Source organism: Dipodomys spectabilis, unplaced genomic scaffold (genome assembly GCF_019054845.1).
Source record: "Dipodomys spectabilis isolate Male_0828 unplaced genomic scaffold, ASM1905484v1 ptg000783l, whole genome shotgun sequence".
Lineage (NCBI taxonomy): Eukaryota > Metazoa > Chordata > Mammalia > Rodentia > Heteromyidae > Dipodomys > Dipodomys spectabilis.
The window spans coordinates 19,868,116-19,889,943 of NW_024871460.1; the positions used below are offsets into that span (position 1 = coordinate 19,868,116).

The window sequence follows — 21,828 nt, forward strand, 5'->3', positions numbered from 1 at the left end:
CAAAAAAATGGTAGGTAGCAAAGTTAGCAGACAGATTTTTAAAAGCAACACTAGTATTTTAAGGACTTAAGAGGAGATAAATAACTGAACAGTTGGATAATATCAGTGAGGAAATGGAAACTAAAAAGGAATAGTTACTCTAGTAATGAGAAGTACAGTGTCTAAAATGAAATTTTTCCTGGATGGATTTAACAGTAGAATCCAGATAGCAGAAAAAAAAGTAAAACTGAAGACAGATCAATAAAAATTTGTTAAGCTAAGAATGAGGAAAACATTACACAAAATGAACACAGAACTATTGATGTAATGAAGGGTGTTTGTGAGAATTGTGAGACATAAATACTTTTATGTCGGTTGGTACAAATTGGAAGAAAACAATTGGAAGCCTGTATCAGGGGCTGGGAAGATGGCTCAGTGGTAGAATGCTTGCCTTGCATGCGTGAGGTCCTAGGTTTGATTCCTCAGCACCACATAAGCAGAAGAAAATGAAGTGGCGCTGTGGCTCAAGTGGTAGAGCGCTAGCCTTGAACTGAAGAGCTGAGGGACAGTGCCCAGGTTCAGACTTCAGGCCCCAAGACCAACAAAAAAATAAATAAAATAAATAATAACATCAGAAGCCTGTATCATTTAGGTCATAGGAGATTAATCCACTAAGAAATTGTATCGAATCAGTGAAGATAGGGTGGAGATCATTATTCAGTAACTATGGTCCAGATAACTCATAAATGGCTAATTCTTTAGAAATCAATATTTAATCCTTACTTATTTTTTTCTTTTTTGCTGAACTCTGGGCCTAGCTGTAGTCCCTGAGTTTTTGTGCTATGGCTAGCATTCTGCCACTTGATCCACAGCTCCACTTCTGGCTTTTTTTCTGGCCTACATGAATCTGAATCACAGACTGCTAGCTTTAAACCACAATCTTCAGATCTCAGCCTCTTCTCTGAATTAAGCTGGAAAGACCAGCAGTCCCTGGTGGGGTTTTTTTGTTGTTGTCTTTGTTTGTTTTTTTCTCTTTTAAAACAAGTCTTACTATGTATTCCAAGCTGGCTTTAGACCTCCTGTGTGACCCAGGTTGGCCTTGAACTCATGATTCTTCTTCCTCAGTCTCTTGAGTGCTTGAATTAAATGTGTCCATTCATACCCAGCAGATCTCTACTTTTTCCCCCATAGTACTGGAATTTGAACTTGTTAGTCAAGAACTTTACCACTTGAGCCATTCCAATAACTCTTTCTGCTTTATTTTTCAGGTAGAGTCTCATATTTTTCTCAGGCTTGCCTCAGACTATAATTGTTCCTCCCGAGTAGGATTACAGGCTTGTCACCATGCCCTCTTTATTTGTTGAGATGAGTATCTCACCACACCAACTTGAACCCCTGCTGGCCTTAAACCATGATTCTCCAGATCTCTACCTCTTGTTTTCTTTCTTGCTGTGTATCTGTGTTTACACGTGTGCATATGCATGCATACATGTGTATGTTTGTACTGGGGCTTGAACTCAGCCTTGTGCATTCTCTGAGCTTTTTTTGCTCAGAAGTGTTACTCTACCACTTGAGCTATACCTCCAGTTCTGGCTTTTTGCTGGTTAATTGGGGAAGGGAGTCTCGAGAAATTGTCTTCCTGGCTTAAACCTCAGACCTCAGATCTCAACTTTCTGAATAGCTACGATTACAGGTGTGAGCCTTGGTGCCTGATAGATGGATAGCCTCTTTCTTTTTCTTTTCCTTCTTTAATTTCCTTCCCTATCCTTCCATCTCTTTCTTTTCATATTGTGGTGTAACATGTATCAAAAAAGTACATTAGGAATTTGTAGATCAGTGACAACACAGAATTACCTTTGTAATTCCTCATACATATGTTAAGAAAGCTCCTATTTTACCATCACCCCAAGGTTGTGACTTCTAACATTGTAGATTAGTTCTGCCTATTTTGAATTTTACATGAGTGACATTTTATAGCACACCTTCTTTTATGTGGCATTCGTTACTTCATATGTAGCAGTGTTTTCATTTTATGATATGCCTTAGTGCAAATATACCACAACTTGTTCATCTGCTCTACTCTTGATGGAAATGTGGGCTTTTTCTCTATTGACTATTATAACTAATACTGTTGGGAACATTGTTATATGTGCACAATCGGATACCTTCATGCATGCGTTATTAGAAAATAATATAGAAGAGAACTTCTGTATTCCTATCTAGAAATGGTAATAAGAGTGAATGTTCATATTTGGTAGATATGCTTAACAGATTTCCAAAGTATAGATGGGCTATTTTATGTACCATTTTATATTCCTAACACCAGTATGAGAGAGTTCCCATTCTTCCGTATCCTTGTGAACAACTACAGATACCAATTTTTAAATTTTAACTATCTATTAAGTATATAGTAACTTCTCAGTGTGGCTTTAATTTTTTCTCCCATATGACTAATGATGTTGATCATTTTCTTACAACTTAGTGCCTCTTAAGTCCTCTTCCCATTTTTCTGTTGGGTTTGTCTACTTTTATTGATTTGTAACTTTTTATGTATTTAGGGTACCATTCCCTTATTAGTTATATATACCACAAGTCTTCTCCAAACCCTTAGAGTACTGTCCCTAATATTCTGTTTAAGGACATCTTTTTATTGAAAATATTTCAGTTTCTTCTGTTTCCTAAAAGTGTCATAGTTTTATTGTTTACATTTAGATCTATGAGTCACTTGGAGTTGATACATTAATGGTATTGTTTTTTTGGTATTTTAATGATACTAATGACACTTTTTCATCAGTATTTTTTACTGGAATTTATTAGTATTATTTTTTAACAGTACTGGGTTTGAACTCTGTGCTTTGCATTTGCTGAGTAGGAACTATACCTCTGTGTCACATCTCTTACCCTTTTCTGTACTGGTTTTTATGAGACAGAACCTCACTTTTTGCCGAGGCCTATGCTGTGTACTGTGTACCTCAAGCCACCTATTTTATGCTTTTTGTTATAACTGGGATGATAGGCACATGCTACCACACCTAGCTGCTTCTGTTGAGATGGAGTCTCATGGACTTTTCTACTTGAACTGACTTGGAAGTGCTATCCTCCCAATCTTAGCCTTCTACACAGCTAGGATAACAAATGTGCATCACTCCATCCAGCTATCGGTTGGATGGAGGTAGTCTCACATGTCTGCCTGGCCTATCTTTGAACTATAATCTCCCAGTCTCAGCCTCTGAAGTTTATAGGATTATAGGCACGATCCACCAGTACCTACTTTAATTTTTCAGATAGGATCTCACATTTTTGCCCAGCAAAATAAAGTCTGTGATCATCTTAATTATACTTCTCATATAGCAAGGGTAACAGATAAATATAGGATCTCACTAACTTTTTACCACAAACCTCTTGATCACCACTTCCCAAATAGCTGAGGTTACAGATGTAAGCCACTATATTTGGCCTTTGGAATTGATTTTTATACATGAGGTGAGCCATAGGTTAAACTTGTTTTATTTTCTCAAATGAAAAACCAGTCAACACTGTAATTTTTTAAGGCCATTCTCAGTGCTAAGAATCCTACCTTGGTCATAATTCAAATATCATACATAAGGAACATTTTTCTATCCTATGCTCTGTCAATTCAAATATAGAGAATCTTTTGTTAAGATTAAAGAATGTTCTCACTGCTATTTCAGAATTAATTTTATATTCACCTGTAGGCTGTTAGTATTTTTAATCTAATGGTTAAAGAACACACTTGTTTGAAATTGCACAGAGAATTTGTTTATAAAAACATACAAACTAAAATTACAATTAAATGGTCTTGAGTTGTTTTTGTTTTTGTTTTTCAGGACATCCATGATATAGTCTTCTATAAACTGAACTTTTTCAAGAATTCTCTGAGGGAGCCATGTTGGATTTTGTTACATCATGACTTAATCTGAATACAAGAAATAAGTTTTACTTCTAAATATAATGAAGGGCTGTGTATAACCACTGGCCCTGACTAAATTCTGATGAGCATTTTAGACATGAGTTTACATCGGCAAATGGGTTCAGATCGTGATCTTCAGTCTTCTACTTCATCTGTGAGCTTGCCTTCAGTCAAAAAGGCACCGAAAAAAAGAAGAATTTCAATAGGCTCTCTGTTTCGGAGGAAAAAGGATACTAAACGTAAATCAAGGGAGCTAAATGGAGGGGTGGATGGAATTGCGAGTATTGAAAGTATACATTCTGAAATGTGTACTGATAAGAACTCCATTTTCTCTACAAATACCTCTTCTGACAATGGACTAACTTTGATCAGCAAACAAATTGGAGACTTTATAGAGTGCCCTTTGTGCCTTTTGCGGCATTCTAAAGACAGATTTCCTGATATAATGACCTGTCATCACAGATCTTGTGTGGATTGCTTACGACAGTACCTAAGGATAGAAATTTCTGAAAGTAGAGTGAATATTAGTTGCCCAGAGTGTACTGAACGGTTCAATCCCCATGACATTCGTTTGATACTAAGTGATGATGTCCTAATGGAAAAATATGAAGAATTTATGCTTAGACGGTGGCTTGTTGCAGATCCTGACTGTAGGTGGTGTCCAGCTCCTGATTGTGGGTAAGAAGATTTTGACTTTTCTGAGTTAATTGGTTGTTCCCTGGAGATAAGAATTTGCTTACTGTTACTGAAAAACCAGTCTTAACATGCAAGACAACTTACTTGTTTAGAGACTAAACTGAGCATATATCATGTGAGGCACTATATTACTTGTTAATGTCAAGAATCATAACTTGTTTTTATTTTGTCTCTTTATTCAATTCCATATTTGGAAGGAAGGAATAAGATAGTGAGAACAGGATTTACCTGTATACAATACTGAACTTTCCTGTCCATTTGGAGAACTTTTATTTGGGACTAACAAAATGATCAGGATTATTGGTGATGGCAGTTATTTTTGGATATAAATAAATGATCCCTTTGAAAAATATCTTAATTGCAGAATAAGGTGCTCAAGTTTGTATATGTAAGAGTTTCTAGTCTCAAGATGTGCTACATATAGTGTTGTACTATTTCATTTACTTCAAGTTTTTAAATTATAAATACCATTTAATCAGCACTTAAGTTTTTTATGTTAACATTATCCACTGTTCATAGTGCAGTTATTATGTTCATTTGTCAGAACTAAGAAAAAAGTCATATATCCTTCAGGAATAGAGAAAGCCATAAACAGTAAGACTTACTTATATAAATAAAACAAATATAAGTAAGAGCTTATGAAAACCTGGAATTTCCAGGTTATAGAGTCTCAGGCATCACTGGAATATGAATTTATCAAATTACAATTTTGGAGGCAGGCATGGTGATACACACAGGAGGATCATGAATTTGGGGCCAAATTAGGATACATAGGAGATTGTCTTCAAAAAAAAGAAAAATACAATTTTAGGATTCATCATCTGAATTGGATGCTTATTGATTAATAAATTTTAATATTGTATTTTATAATTTAAAATAAGGAAAGTTGTATTTCTAGTGTGTACACTTAAGTCCTGGTTTTCTCTGGTATGAGTAGCACTAAAGACCTATTAAGGATTTCAGTAAAAATTTTATCAGTTATTTATGAATTCATGAATTTATTAATTATGAGTAGGACAAAGTGGGCTGTGGTGAGCTAGGTTTCCAGGGATAATGGTATAACCAACCTCTAGGACACATGAAAAACTAAACTCTCAAGAAAATGATGGGAAGAAAATACTGTTCAGTAATGGACAGTATCTTCAAATGATGTGATATGATTGTATTACTCTTTTTTGTGGTGTAGAGTTTGAACTCAGGGTTTTGAATTTTCTAGGCAAGTATGCAGCTAATTGAACTGTTGTTTGCTTTAATTATTTTAAAGAAAAGATCTCACATTTTTACCCAAATCTGGCTTTGAACCTTGATCTTCCTACCCTAGTCTCCAAGGAAGCTGGGATTCTAGATGTATGCCACCAGCTTATTGGTTGATACGAGATCTTGCCAATGTTTTGCCTGGGCTAGCCATAAACTGTAATCCCCCTGATCTCTGTCTCTCCGGTAGTTGGGATTATAGGCCTGAATTATTCATGCTTAGCCTCTTATTCTCTCCCACATCTCCACTACCCCAAGACCAAAATTCAAACTCAGTACCTGATGCTTTTGCTCATTGGCTTGTTTTCTACCACCTGAGCCACACCTCCAACCCCCTATTTTATTATTCTTTATAAACTCTTGGATGTATGATATTTCAGAAACTAATACTTTGGTGGTATTTTTGCTGGTACTAGAGTTTGAACCTGGCCTTGTGCTTACCCAACTGGCACTTTACCACTTGAGCCATGCCCCCAGGTCAGCTTTTTGCTGGTTATTTTGTAAATGGAGTCTCACAGACTTTACTGCCTATGCTATCTTTGAGCTACAGTCCTTCAGATCTCAGCCTACTGAGTAGCTAGGATTACAGATTTGAGCCGTGGATGCCCAGCTACTTTGCGATAGTTTTGAAAATTTTTCTTTCATTGAGACTTTTATTTTTCAAAAGTAATATGTTTCATTATGTTAATATTTTGAAGAAGATAAATGTTAATGTCTAGTTAAATAGTAACTATTATGAAAACAATCAGGCTTAATATGTAAGCTTAATATGGAATTGCCCTTCATTAATTTGACTAAATTAATTTTTGATTAATTACTCTTTACTGATTAATTTTTGGTGTTGATGGTTGTCAATAATCTTACCCACAGAGGCAGAGAAAACATGTCACACACACACATTTTTGGTTTATACTGGCTCTCTAGTTAAGAACATATATTTCATGTATTCGATCATATTGTAGGTTTTATGTTGGTATTAATGTAGAAAATCTCATCCACTAACATTAAGCTTGTATGTGTATTTTGAAGACATCATACTAAACAAGCCTTATTTAAAGTTACAGTATTGTTTATTATGAACATGTATAAACCTGATTTTGGATTCCTATCCTATCATGTTACAAGGATTAGGATGAATTTTGTTGTTGTTGTTGGGTATGAAACCCAGAGTCTTGTACGTGCCAGGGAAGTATTCTGCCACTAAACTTTGTACTCCACCCCTGTGAAGTTGATTTTTAATCCTACACAGTAAACTTCTCATAGCTCTCACTTAATATCCCTCATCTTCATTTCCTAAGTATCTGGTTTGGTTTGGTTTTTGTAGTACCTGAGCTTGACCTGCGGCTTTGTACATGTTAGGCAAGTGATCTATCACTCAACTCTACCTAGTCCCCATTTTAACACTCAAATATTTAATGTACTAATGTGCTAGGTAGTAAAGATTTAATAACAAAAGACAAAATGGCTTGCCCTCAGAAGTAATTAAAACCTTTTAAGATGGAAGAAGCATCCTGATGCATACTTAAAATCCCCACACTAGGGAGGATGAGGCAAGAAGATTTAGAGTTCTGGGCCAGTGTGGGCTGCAGAGTAAGTCCCATTTCAGAAAATAGAGATAATAGGAGCAGGGAGAAAATTTTAGAACTCAAAAGAAGGACGTTTTAAATTAAAATTCCATTTACTTAAGTCTCACATAAAAAAAATTGGTAAATGCCTGAACATTACCAATCATTCATAGAAATCTGTATCCACAGTGCTAGGACCATTACTGTTTACATAGCATTTAACCTCCTTCACTGTACACACGAAAGATTTCCCCCTTCCCAGAAATGATAAGAAATTAGGAATTTTTCCTTTTTCGTTGGTCATTTTCTTTATCTGGCATTAATTTTGTTTAAACATGCCTAACACACTGTCTTAGAGTAAGAAAGACTAGTGACTTAGCTTATATTGGAGATATCTTAAGATTTCTGACCTAATACTGTTTTCATAGAAGACAGATTAAATTTGTTTAAAGGAAATTGTTTCCAAAAATTTGCCTTAAGAAAAGGCTTAGGCGGAAAGATCTGAGTGTTGTGCTCTGATTTAACGAAAGAGTTTTTTGCTGGCCTGTTTGTAGGACATAGCAGTCCTTGCAGTTTCAGAGAAAACTTTCATTATGGCTAGGAAAAAGAATAGGGTTAGGAAATTAAAAGATGAGGAGAGGAGAACCTGTCTCAGATAAAAAATACCAGATTACTTTCTGCTTTGGTGCCTTCATTTGCATGTTTTAGGCAGATAACAGAAAGTTGACTTTTTAGCCAGGAGCTGGTTGGCTCACACATGTAATACCAGCTACTTAAAGTGTCTGAGATCTGAGGATCACAGTTCAAAGCTAGCCTAGTCAGAAAAGTCCATGAGACCCTTATCTCTGATTAACTAGCAAAAAGCCGGGAGTACCACTGTGGCCCAAATGCTTGAGTGCCTGGCTGCCAAGCACAAGGCTCTGTGTTCAAGCTCAAGTACCAGCATATGCACACATACATACACACACTCTGCCATTTTAATTTTTCTTTTTTTTTGATGGGAGGTAGGGGCAATAGAGGATTTGAACTCAGGGCCTTGTGCTTATTAGGTAGGCACTCCAGCACTTTTAAATACTTGCTTTCTTTTGTGGTTACAAATCAATTATTGAATGAACTAATCTGACTCTGTCCTTTACACCAAAACATAAGTCCTCTTACCCTTTACAAGGGCATAAGAAGTTCATACTACCCTATACTTTATTTAGTGTAATATAATAAACTATAAATTAGGTTTACGTAGTATCAAACTGGTTTTTTAGAACATATAAATGGCGTTCGGTGATAACACTAGTTGAGAAGAGGATACTGTTTTTAATGGATTAAGAAAAATGAGGCCATTAGTTTGGGATAGAATTAAAAATGTATATGTCCTGTTTTATATCTTATTCAGCAAAGAATTCCAAAACTTGACAATTATTTGACATACTAGAAATACTTTTATAGGTTAACCTTTAAAATATTTGCACAGGCCAAAGACTTAACTTTTTCTCCAGAGGTGAAAAGTGTTACTTCTTACAAGTACTTGGAAGAAAGTAACTAGTACTTGGAAAACAGGTCTTGTATATAAGGATCCGTAATGTTTCAGTACTTGTAATTGATGATTAGTGATTCAACAGACATTCATAAAAATATTCTGAGAGTTAATGGTTTGAACTGAGTTTGTTCTTTTTTAATTTTATTTATATTTTTATTATTATCTTCAAGTAGTTGTACAAAGAAGTTCCCATTCTACAAAACAGTATATGAATATATGAATACAAAGTGTCTGACAACATTGTCACCCATCGCTCCTAACCCTGAGTTTGTTCTTACTAATTTAGTTTTCTTCCTAACCATAAAATTAGACCAGATACATCTTAACATAATTCAATTTATACTACTTATACATTATTAATTGTTATTACAATTCTTGGTATGCTTTAGGGAGTTGGTTAAGAAGTAACATTTTTCACCTTACACCCTTGTTCAGAATGTATTAACATATGACATAGAGACACTGATTTTTCTTTTACTACGTAGTTGACTAAAGAAAATACTTTTCTAGATATTCAGGTAAAATACCAATCCTCAATCCCTAAATTTGACAGGCTTCTCCAGTTAGTCTCAGGTAGTCTGAGCATCTATAAGTTTCTCTTCCAGCTTGCAGTAAAGCTGAACAGAATGCCTCCTTTCTGAAGGATGCATATCCTAAGAGGGAATCAGGAGATGAGCTTTACTTTTTTTTAAATTTTACTGTAAAGGTAATGTACAGAGGGGTTATAATTACATAAGTAAGGTAATGAGTACATTTCTTGTCTTACTTTCATCTAGATATTCCAGAGATAGTAATCAGGTTAGTCACTGCTTTTCCATTGGAATGACAGAAATTCCTGAAATAGAAGCATGAGCCTCTTGATTCTTGTATAAAACTTGACTTTTCTCATTAACTGAATCAAATAATTTTGATACTGTGGTTATATTTTCTTTGTTCTTTAAAGGTAGTCAGTTGAAAGCCTTATGCTTTTGTAAAACTTAACTTGTACTCCCACTTAATTATTTTTTCCAATATTGGGTTTGAACTCAGGGACTCACATTTAGTTGGCTTGCTTGCTCATAGCTGGCACTCTGCTTCTTGAGTCATGCCTCAAGTCTAGCATTTTAATGGTTAAATTGAGAGTAGTTTCTCGGATTTTTCTTCCTAAGCTGGCATCAAACCTCTATTCTCCAGATCTCAGCCTTCTGAGTAGCTAAGATTACAGGTGTGAGCCACAGGTGCATGGCTTTTTTCATTATTTCTTTTAATTAATTTATTTTTTAAAATTTTTTGTGAACATACTGTACAGAGGGGTTACAATTACATGGGCGAGATAATGAGTACATTTCTTTTTTTTTTTTTTTTTTTTGGGTCCAGTCGTGGGCCTGAACTCTGGGCCTGGGCGCTGTCCCTCAGCTCTTCAGCTCAAGGCTAGCGCTCTACCACTTGAGCCCCAGCGCCACTTCCGGCTTTTTTCTTTCTGCTTATGTGGTGCTGAGGAATCGAACCCAGGGCCTCTGGCATGCAAGGCAAGCGCTCTACCACTGAGCCACCTTCCCAGCCCCATGAGTACATTTCTTATCAAGCATTGCAGCCTCCTCCTTTGTTTGCCCTTCACATCCCTTCCCAGCCTCCCCCGCCCCCCCCACCTAATCCTCCTCCCCCTCCCCCCCCACCAAAGTTGTAAAGTTCGTTTTCGACATGACAACTTATACTTCTCATTGTTGCAACGGGTCCACCTGTATCCTTAAACGACTTGTTTTTCCCCCGCTCCTCTACAAATTATACCGACATCAAATATCAAAACATTTATTAAGACCATAATATCTTCTTAAGATTACATTTGGTTGGCTGTTCTTTCCCCCTTTCTTGTTCCTTCAAAAGGAACTTGTAGAATATACCATCCTAGTTGCTAATCCCAATGCCTCAGTGTTATCAATAGTATAATATGTAAAAGGCTAATACCCTCTCCCACAAAACAAAAATCAAGGCCAAATAAATTCAGGAAATAAAACGTTCTATTTATTGTGTTAAAAATTATTTTAGTAAGGGGGAAGAGAAAGTGATAAAGGGGGTAAGACTGATTGGAATATATTGTGAATATGTAAAAATCTAATGTGAAACCTCCTATATAACTAATGCAAGCTGATTTAAAAATTCTTCAGCAAAATCTAGTATAAAACAGAAAATAGGCTTATTCACATTTCCATAACTTGACCATTGAATCTTTTCTTGGTACAGCTCTTAATAATAATGGAAAATACTTCAAGGAAGATTGCCTTTTGTAGTCTCTTTCCATTTTCCCACTTACTTCCTATCTCTCCTACTCCACAGCAGGGTTAAGTTTTTCAAGTAGCTGAAGCCTTTTAGCCGAACGTATCTATCCCACTATTTAAATACTGCCTTATTTAAATCTCACACACTTTATATCCTTCTATTTTTAAGATTATTTTACTTTTTTGAGACAGGATCTCATTGTTTTTCATTTGGCTTAATTCCTGATCTCAACTGATGGGCTTCCTGCCTCAGCCTCCCAAGAGGCTTGGACTATCTATGTACACTACTATACTTGACTTAAATAGTAATTTTTGAGATGCATCAAGCCCATATTTTGACCGAATGATGAATGGGTAGATCTTAAGTCAAGGCTAAATAAAGATCTTAAGTCTGAGGCTAAATATAAATATATATATATAACTTTATTAAAAAGAAATTTGTAATCAGTATTAAATGTTTGACATCATAATGTAGGAATGATAATTTTCCTACACAGTCAACTATTGTTTTGCCCTGATAATTATAACTCATATTTTAATAGTTGTATGTAAGCAGTCACTTTAATAATGTCAGTACTTTTTGTTCATAGCAAAATAGGTAAATTCAGGATAAAGTTTTATAATAATGTATTTTATAAGGCAATACACTTTTAGATACAAAGTTTGGATGAATCTGAAATCTTGTCCATTTGTAAATCATTTTCTTTCTTTCTTTTTTAAACTTGTGCCGGTCCTGGGGCTTGAATTTAGGGTCTAGGCACTGTCCCTGAGCTGCTTTTGCTCAAGGCTAGTGTTCTACCACTTGAGCCACAGTACCACTTCTGGCTTTCCACTTCTGGAAATCATCTTAAAAGAAGGCTGGAAGTTTGGTTGTTGAAAAGCATGTTTCACATTTTCTGTTTTCTTGCCATACGGATTCCATAATTTTATGGATAGGAAGGTCATAATTGACAGTCTGCTTTTAATTCTCCTTGTTAGTATTTGAAGAACTTGCTTAAAAGACTTTTTCTTGAAAGACATAGAGTCTAAATCATCAGTTAAAAATTGTTAGTTCTAGCTGGGTGCCAGTGACTCACCCCTGTAATTCTAGCTACTCAAGAGGCTGAGATCTGAAGATCACGGTTCATAGCCAACCTGGGCAGGAACGTCCATGAGACTTTTATCTCCAATTAACCACCAGAAAACTGGAAGTGGCCCTGTGGCTCAAGTGGTAGAATGCTAGCCTTGAGCTGAAGAGTTCAGGGACAGTGCCCAAGCCCAGAGTTCAAGCCCCACAACCGATGGGCCATTGCAACAATGATGCCCACAAGACAGTATATTAGAAATGAACTTTATAACTTTGGGGGAAGGGGGGGGAGGGCGAGGAGTAAGGAAGGAAAGGGATAGTGGAGAACAAGGGAAGGGGAACAATGCTTGAGAAGAAATGTACTCGTTGCCTTATTCATGTAACTGTAACCCCTCTGTACAGCATCTTTACAATAAAATAAAATAAATTTTAAAAAATTGTTAGTTCTAGCCAAGCACTGTTGGCTCACACCTGTAATCCTAGCTATTCAGGAAACCCAGGTAAACAAAGAAAGAAACAAACAAAAGCCAGAAGCGGAGCTGTAGCTCAAGTGGTAGAGCATTAGCCTTGAGCAAAAAAGCTCAGGGGCAGTACCCAAACCCTGAACATTTCAAGCCTTAAGACTGGCACACGCATGCACGCATGCGCACACACACACATTGTTAACTCTTGCCAGGTGCCTGTGGGTTATGCCTATAATCTTAGTTTCTCAGGAAGCTGACATCGGAGGATTGCAATTTGAGCCAGCCAGGACTGGAAAGCCTGTGAGATTCTTAGCTCCAGTTAACCACCAAAAAATCATAAGTGGAACCATGACTCAAGTGGTAGAACCATAGCCTTGAGCAAAAAAACCTCAGGGATAGCGCCCAGGCCCTGTGCTTAAGTCCCAGGACCTGTGTGAGCGCACGTGCGTGTGCGCGCGTGCGTGCATGCATGCCTGTGTGTGTGTGTGTGTGTGTGTGTATGTGTGTGTGTATGCGTGTGTGTTATTCCATGTTAAATTGAAACCCCTTTATACAACCACTTAAAGATCATTTTAAATATATAAAAAGACAAAAATGCTCTTGAAAATTTTGTTTAGTAATATGAACACAATCTTCTACAAAAGTTATAATTACAATACATAACTTAATTTGAATTAATCTATATTTTTATAAATATATTTTCAATATTTTTTTCTAAATTTATTGAAAACTTTCAGTATTCATATTAACTGTATTATTTTCTTATTTATTTTAAAGCTAAATTTGAACTTAATTTGGTTTTTCAATCATCTTTAAAGATTATAGTATTTTACTCTTGTAACATAATGTACTTTTTTTCCCCCCAGTTCTGGAACTTGAACTCAGGGCCAGGATACTATCCCTGAGCTTCTTTTGCTCAAGGCTAGTACTTTACCACTTAAGCCACAGTGTCATATCTGGCTTTTTCTGTTTATGTGGTACTGAGGGCTTCATCCATGCTAGGCAAGCACTCTATCACTAAGCCACATTCTCAACCCATAACATAATGTTTGTTTGTTTGTTTTTTGCCAGTCCTGGCACTTCAGCTCAGGGCCTGAGCACTGTCCCTGAGCTGCTTTTGCTCAAGGCTAGCACTCTACCACTTGAGCCACAGTGCCACTTCCAGTATTTTCTGTTTATGTGGTACTGAGGAATCAAACCCAGGGCTTCATGCATGCAAGGCAAGCAGTCTACCACTAAGCCACATTCCCAGCCCACATAATGTACATTTATACTTTAGTATCTACTAAAATTGTAAAGGATTTCTACTGCCATATCTACAATGCACACCAATACTTGTTTTTTTAAGATAATAATATTCAATCTATGTTGATGTTGTTGTTATTGTATTATGTTTTTGAAACAGTCTCAACTCTGTTGATTAGTATGGTCTGTGGAACTCTTCATCCTTCTGCCTCAGATTTAAAAGTGCTGGAATGATTACAAGGCAGTCACTGTCAGCTGTTAAGTTTTTGATGTAAAAATGATAATAACTTTTACAATCACATAATCCTTAATGAATCACAATTACAAAAATGCTGGAATTGTTATTGAAGCAGTCATTTGCTTATGAGGCCAAACTCTAAGCTGATTCTGATTTGAACTGAATACTCAGTTTATGACATTATATTTTATGTGTGGAAGACTTGGTTGAGGAGAGATTAGATTGGTGGAATTTTCATCAGCTAGCTTAAACCTCTCTCTGGCTTTGTAAATTGTGACCAGTTTTAAGAAGTTGTTGGTGCTTGCAATGTTTCTAGCAGTCATACGGTTTCCCATTTTGCCCCCCTTTAGTTTTTCCTTCCTTCAATAAAAGGAACCTCAGAGTTTTTTTTTCTTTTTCACTGTAATCACCGATTTATGTAAAGACTGTACTTTAAATCATAGACATTTTAGATTCTTAACTAATAGAAAACAAAGTACAGGGTCTTTTTTCTGGAATTAAAGTAAGTTATCTTAAGCTTAGCTTTACCAACTTATTTTAGTGATTTAAAATTGTGTTTAATTCTATATTGTTTAAACATGGTAGATAATGTTAGATAATTCTATCAAAAGTGAAGTAGAATTTAAGATGTAAAGTTTAAAGAGTGAAGTACCTACTTAGGGAACAGCATATCAAAAATAAAAGAACTTCCTGTTTCGTAAAAGCTTGCATAATTTTATATTATCTTGAAACCTGATAAAATCTCAGTTACCATTATTATTCAGCTTTTAGTGCCAGTAACAAGAAGAGCCCAGAAAACTCCCGTACATTTCCAGGCAGAAGGAAATGTTTGTTGTTGTTTTTTAAAGCAACTCTTAAATATAAGTAGTACTTGTTTGTTTTCAACTTTTAAAAAACAAAACAAAACAAAACAGGAAGTGGCGCTGTGGCTCAAGTGGTAGAGCGCTAGCCTTGAGCTGAAGAGCTGAGGGACAGCACCCATGCTTAGAGTTCAAGCCCCATGACTCGCCCCCCCCCCCACACACACACAAACTAGATACATTTAGAAATTCTGTAATTGAAAGTTTTTCTGCTATAGTTATACATGCAGTTATGAGAAGTAATAGATTCTGCATACTCTTCACACTGTTTGACAACGCTGTAGAACAATTTGACAGTATAATTATCACTTACATAAGAATATTGGCATAAAGTGGGGCAACGATCCCTCACACCTATAATCCTAGCTACTCAGGAGGCTGATATCTGAGGATCATGTAAAGCCAGCCCGGTCAGGAAAGTCTGTGAGACTCTTACACCACTCAGAAAACCAGAAGTGGCTCTGTGGCTCAAGTGGTAGATCGCTAGCCCTCAGTTGATGAGCTCAAGCCCAGAGTTCAAGCCACATGACCAACCAAAAAAAAAAAAAAAAAGAACATGGGCATAGATAAAATCTAGTCATTTTATCCACATTTTCCCATTTGTACTAATTTGTGTATGGATGTGTATTATCATGTGTAGGTTTATATAGCTATCACCAAAGTATCATAACAAAGATCATGTTTTGTTTTGGTTTGGTTTTTTCCAGTCCTGGGGCTTGAACTCAGGTCTTGGGCACTATCCCTGAGCTGCTTTTGCTCAAGGCTAGCATTCTACCACTTGAGCGACACCACCACTTCTGGGTTTTTTTTTGTTTATGTGGTACTGAGGAATCGAACCCAGGGCTTCATGCATGCTAGGCAAGCATTCTCCCACTAAGCCATATTTCCAGCCTGATCATGTTCTTTTACAACAAGATTAACTTCCTGCTTTCCCAGCAGCCACTAATCAATTTTTGCATTTCTAAAATTTTGTCACAGAAGCATATAGTTTTAACTTTTGAGCTTGACTTTTCATTTAGCATAATTCCCCACAGGTTCATCCAAGTTACTTGTGTTAGTAATTTTTTTAATTGTTGAGCAATAGTCCATGATGTACATTTATGCACCATACTTTTATTGTTTACTTGTTAGAGGACATCTGCACTCTTTCCATGAATAAAGCTGCTAAGAATATTCATGTCAAAAAACTTCTATTTCTGTAGGACAAATTCTTAACAGTTCCCTGAATTTAAATCTTAAAAATTTAAGTACCAAAAATATTGATACAAGAGAACGGGAATTGAGGCTCTCTACCATTCTTAGTCACCTTATTTGAAAGCAAAAGCACCCAATCTACTTCCCAGTTAAAGAATTTCAGTTTGTATACTTTTTGGTAGAAGACTAATACCAATGATCATTTCACCATGCAGTTTAGAAATTAAAGTGTGAAAATGACAGGGTGTCAGTGATTCACACCTGTAATTCTAACTACTTAGAAGGTTCAGTATACTGCGATCTAGGATTGTAATTCAAACTTAAAGCTACCCATGGCAGGAAAAGTCCATGAGACACTTATCTCCCATTAACCAGCAGAAAGCTGGAAATGAAGACTTAAGCCTTGAGTAAAGAAGTTAAGGGACAATGCCCAGGCCCTGCAAACCCTAGTACCAGTATGCACATACACACAAAGAAAAAATTAATACATAAATTACAAGGTAATCACAAAATTTATGTTAGTGCAATATGCCATTAGCTGAGAGATATATCTGATTCAGATTCATTACATTTTTAATCATTATCTTTTCATTTTGCTGATTTTAAAAGTAATTGTGGAAAATAAGAAATAAATAAGAAAATTAATATTCCAACACCAGAAAGACCAAACACCAAGACTTCTTGGTGTATATATGCTACTAAAACAATATATTTTTAAAACATTTATAGTTGTACTTGTAAAAGTAAAATTTGAGCTTTAAGAATGCTTTAAGGTTACTTGGGTATCTTCATTTGTAGACTGTTCATTTTTCTCTCATTTTCATATTGGTGAGATAGTGTTAAGGTCTATGATGGTTTGCCTAATGCCAAAGAAAATTTCAGGAATAATACCTTTTTTACATTACTTTTAGCTCTTGTTTTATGTCACATTTTAAATCATTTTCTTTGTTCTTTCAAGATATGCTGTGATAGCATTTGGATGTGCCAGCTGTCCAAAATTAACTTGTGGGCGAGAAGGCTGTGGAACAGAGTTCTGCTACCACTGTAAGCAGATTTGGCATCCAAACCAGACCTGCGATGCTGCTCGGCAGGAGAGAGCCCAGAGTTTACGTCTAAGGACTATCCGTTCTTCATCTATTAGCTATAGTCAAGAGTCTGGAGCAGCAGGTATTTAGTTTTCTTTTTTTCTAATAAGATATCTGACACATACAGAATGCCTAGTAATTTAATGTAAAAAGAAGTATTCAATTACTCTCATCAGCTGTGCTCCCCTTGCTTTATTTATTTATTTATTTTTTGTCGGTCGTGGGGCTTGAATTCTGGGCCTGGGCGCTGTCCCTCAGCTCTTCAGCTCAAGGCAAGCGCTCTACCGCTTGAGCCACAGCGCCACTTCCGGTTTTCTAGTGGTTTATTGGAGATAAGAGTCTCACAGACTTTTCTGCCTGGGCAGGCTTTGAACCGCAATCCTCAGATCTCAGCCTCCTGAGTAGCTAGGATTACAGGTGTGAGCCACCAGTGCCTGGCATTCCCTTTGCTTTTTAAGAAGTGTCTTATAGTGGTTTTCTGTCGCAGGAGCACTTGTTCTTCCTGTAAGAAAGTGGTGTTAGACTGGTAAGATTTTATTGTCCTAAAAACAAGAAAATGTCATGATTATGTATAAAGATATTTGGAACCAGTTGTTTATAAAGGCATCACAGGCCAACCTTAGCAGATATTTCTAATATTAACTTTGAATCTATCACCTGTAGATTTCTCCTGGTTTTGTAAATAGCACAAATTATTGTTTTAAAGATTTAAAACAATATTTATTTTTGGAATCATTTTTGTTTCAATATTTTTGGCAATACATTTTTAAAATTTGTTATTGTAAAGGTGACATACAAAAGGAGTTACAGTTACATAAGCCAGATAAAGAGTACATTTCAGCCGGAAGTGGCACTGTGGCTCAAGTGGTAGAGCGCTAACCTTGAGCTGAAGAGCTGAGGGAAAGTGCCCAGGTCCAGAGTTCAGGCCCCACAACCGACAAAAAAAAAAAAAAAAGAGTACATTTCTTTCTTTCTCTTTCTCTCTCTCTCTTTTGTCAGTCCTGGGGCTTGAACTCTGGGCCTGGGCACCATACCTGAGCTTCTTTTGCTCAAGGCTAGCACTCTACCACTTGAGCCGCAGCACCACTTTTGGCTTTTTCTGTTTATGTGGTACTGAGGAATGGAACCCAGGGCTTCATGCATGCTAGGCAAACACTCTACCACTGAGCCACCTTCCCAGCCCTACATTTCTTTTTGAACAATGTCACTCCTTCCCCTCGCTCTCCAGTTTTTCCCTCCTGTCCCCACCCACAAAATAGTTCATTTTCAACACTGTCACTGCTGCATTTGTTCATCCTTTGTCCTACCATTTCTGTGCCCTCCACTTAACTTTCCTAAAGACAGATAACTGAACAAACAAGACAAAAAGTGCAGAAAACAAAAACAGGAACAAATCAAAAACAAAAACCTCTTGTTTCCACTTCTGGAATTCATTTTGATACATATTATTTTATATGGTCAGATGCACATGGTTATCCTGCCTATGTAATCCTCTCCTAAGAATATCCTCCTTTGGTCTCTATGTGAATGCCAAGAAACTTGTATAATTTATCACATCCCAGTTTATTTTTTCCCCTTTTTTTCTCTTTTGCCATCCAGTGTGTTTATTTGGAGCTTTATAGGCCCGTTCTAGTTACCACAAATGAGGGAAATTGTGCAACCTGTGTTTCTTTGGTTCTGGCTTACTTTATGTAATATTTTTTCCAAGCCTTTCCATTTCCTTACATATGGTATAATATTCTTTCTGATGGATGCATAGAATTCCATTGTGTTTTATATACACCACATTTGTTTGATCCATCTGTTCTCTGAGGGGCATTTGGTTGATTACATCTTGGCTATGGTAAACAATGCTTCAATGAACACAGTTGTGCTAGTAGCTTTAGTGTAGCCTTGTTTGTGTTCTGCTGGATAAATACCCAGGAATAAAATTGCTGGGTCATAGAAATTTCTGTGTTTAGTCTTTTGAGGCGCCTCCATAATGTTTTCCATAGTTACTGAACAGGTTCACACACCAACCAACAATGTAGTAAAGTTCTCTTTGGCCACATCCCTGCCAACATTTGTTATTTTTAGTTTTCTTGATAATGGCCATTCTAACTGGGGTGAGGTGGGATCTCAATGTTGCTTTGATTTGCATTTATTTTATAGCCAGAGATGTTGAATATCCTGTGTCTATTGGCCATTCTCACTACTTCTTCTGAGAAGTCTCTCTTTAAATCTTGAGCACACTTATTAATTGGGTTGTTTCTTTGAGTTTACTTTGGGGGGGGGTAATTTTTTTTAACTCTAATATATTTTTTGATATGAAGCCCTTGTCTAATGTATAGCTGATAAAAATCTCCCGTTCTGTGGATCTTCTATTTTCTGTTTATCTTGCTGTGTCCTTTGCCATGCAGAAACTCTTCAGTTTGATAGAATCCCATTTATCCAGTCTTTGATTTGTTGTGATTCTTGATCTTTACTTAGGAAGTTTCCTCCTGTGCCTCGGAGTCCGACTGCTTTTCCCTACCCCTGCCTCCGTAATATTTTCATGGTATCTGGCCTTATGTTGATGTCTTTGATCTGTTTAGAATTGATTCTAATACAGGGTGATATGTAGGGGGTCTAGTTTCAGTTTTCTGCACATGGATAGCCAATTTGCCAGCCCCATGTCTTTCTTTCAACCTGTATTTTTGGCTTATCAAATATTAGATGGTGGAGATCTGTGGGTTTGATTCTGGGTCTTATATTCTGTTCCATTGATCCTCAAGCCTATACTTATGTCATTACCAAGTTGTTTTTATTGCTATGGCTTTGTAATAGAGTTTGAAATTTTGTATTGATAATCTTCCAACACTGATCTTCCTGCTAAGGATCGTTTTTGCTCTTTAGGGTCTTTATTATTCCACATGAATTCGTGGATTGCTTTCTCTCACATCTAATCCAGGAATAAGAATATAAATCAGACTTTAGTTAGACATTAAGAATTTTAAGGTATCTTTGGCCAGGAATTCAATATTCTTTAAATATTCAAAAAATAAATTTTCTATTAACATATCTTTCCTTGCTCATTGAAATTGCAGTGCTTAGAAAATATTTTCCTTGATTTTGACTGGAAAAAAACTTGGAGATACAGAAATTTGTAATGAAAGTAATACATATTCCACCAGTAATATATTCTGATTTTCATATACTTGATGTGATTAGAGAAAAGGTTTTATTTAAGCTTCCAGGGAATTTTAATGTTTAATATTATATAGAATATATCTGGATTTTCATTCTTGTTTGCTTACTAATTTGTTTCTGTTTCATAAAGATTTGAGTGAAACTCAAAGTTATTAATAATAATTTGTGGGTATGTGTTCAGAAGCAATTAAGAGAGGAACAGAATATATCTGAACTATTCCCTAAAGAGTCAGCAGTCATCATTAGGTAGCTCACATAGAAGTGATACTCTCTTCTGAACTGGGATATTTATTGACCACAGGACATCAAACATATAGAGTAAAAGAGAATAGACTCTGCAATTTGACTTCTTGGATTTAAATCTGGAATTTTCTGCTTCTTCTAATGTGACCTTGTCTTATCTTTAAAATATAGATACTGGGGCTGGGAAGATGGCTCAGTGGTAGAGCGCTTGCCTTGCATGCCTGAGACCCTGGGTTCGATTCCTCAGCACCACATAAGCAAAAAGAAAAAAGCCGGAGTGGCGCTGTGGCTCAAGTGGTAGAGCGCTAGCCTTGAGCTGAAGAGCTGAGGGACAGTGCCCAGGCACAGAGTTCAGGCCCCACATCCGGACACAAAAAATAAAAAATAAGGGCTGGGAAAGTGGCTCAGTGGTAGAGCGCTTGCCTTGCATGCCTGAGGCCCTGGGTTCGATTCCTCAGCACCACATAAGCAAAAAAGAAAAAAGCTGGAAGTGGCTCTGTGGCTCAAGTGGTAGAGCGCTAGCCTTGAGCTGAAGAGCTGAGGGACAGCGCCCAGGCCCAGAGTTCAGGCCCCACGACCGGACCCAAAAAAAAAAAAGAGAAAAAATAAAAAATAAAATATAGATACTAACAAAGCTTATGTCTATTGAGTTCAACTTTTCTTGGCTCACAGTAAGTGTTTCTGCTATATGAGACAGGCAAATGTTAGAAGCAGAGCTATCTGCTGGGGATTTGAGCATGTCTCATCATTAAATTAAAAAATCATAGAAGTGGCTTTTGTTATATTTTAAATGAACATTATGAACAAGTATTGATCTTCCTCAAAGTAGTCATCATTTCAGCGCTGCTACAATGGAATGCTTTACTGGCACAACATTGTAATTCAGTAAATTCAGAGCCAGTTTAATTTGACAGTGTAGTGGGAATGACCAACAGTTCTTTTAGAGTAACAATAAGAGTATCATACCAGGTTGAATCGTGAAAATTGATTTAGAGTGAACTATATGATATTCAGAGAGATTTTTTTAAAAATAGAGTTTGGAATACAGTTC

The 21,828-nt window shown here is 36.5% G+C and overlaps 1 protein-coding gene across 2 annotated transcripts in view; it reads left to right on the top strand.

Annotated features, from left to right (window-relative positions):
- The window catches only part of Rnf19a (ring finger protein 19A, RBR E3 ubiquitin protein ligase), a 48,450-nt gene that overhangs the window by 8,223 nt on the left and 18,399 nt on the right, over positions 1-21,828 (top strand). For both annotated transcript variants that reach the window (XM_042672923.1, XM_042672925.1), the window contains exons 2-3: positions 3,828-4,588; positions 17,240-17,448. In XM_042672923.1, the coding sequence (XP_042528857.1) occupies positions 3,993-4,588; positions 17,240-17,448 (805 nt within the window). In that variant the 5' untranslated portion in view covers positions 3,828-3,992. The remainder of the gene's footprint in view (positions 1-3,827; positions 4,589-17,239; positions 17,449-21,828) is intronic.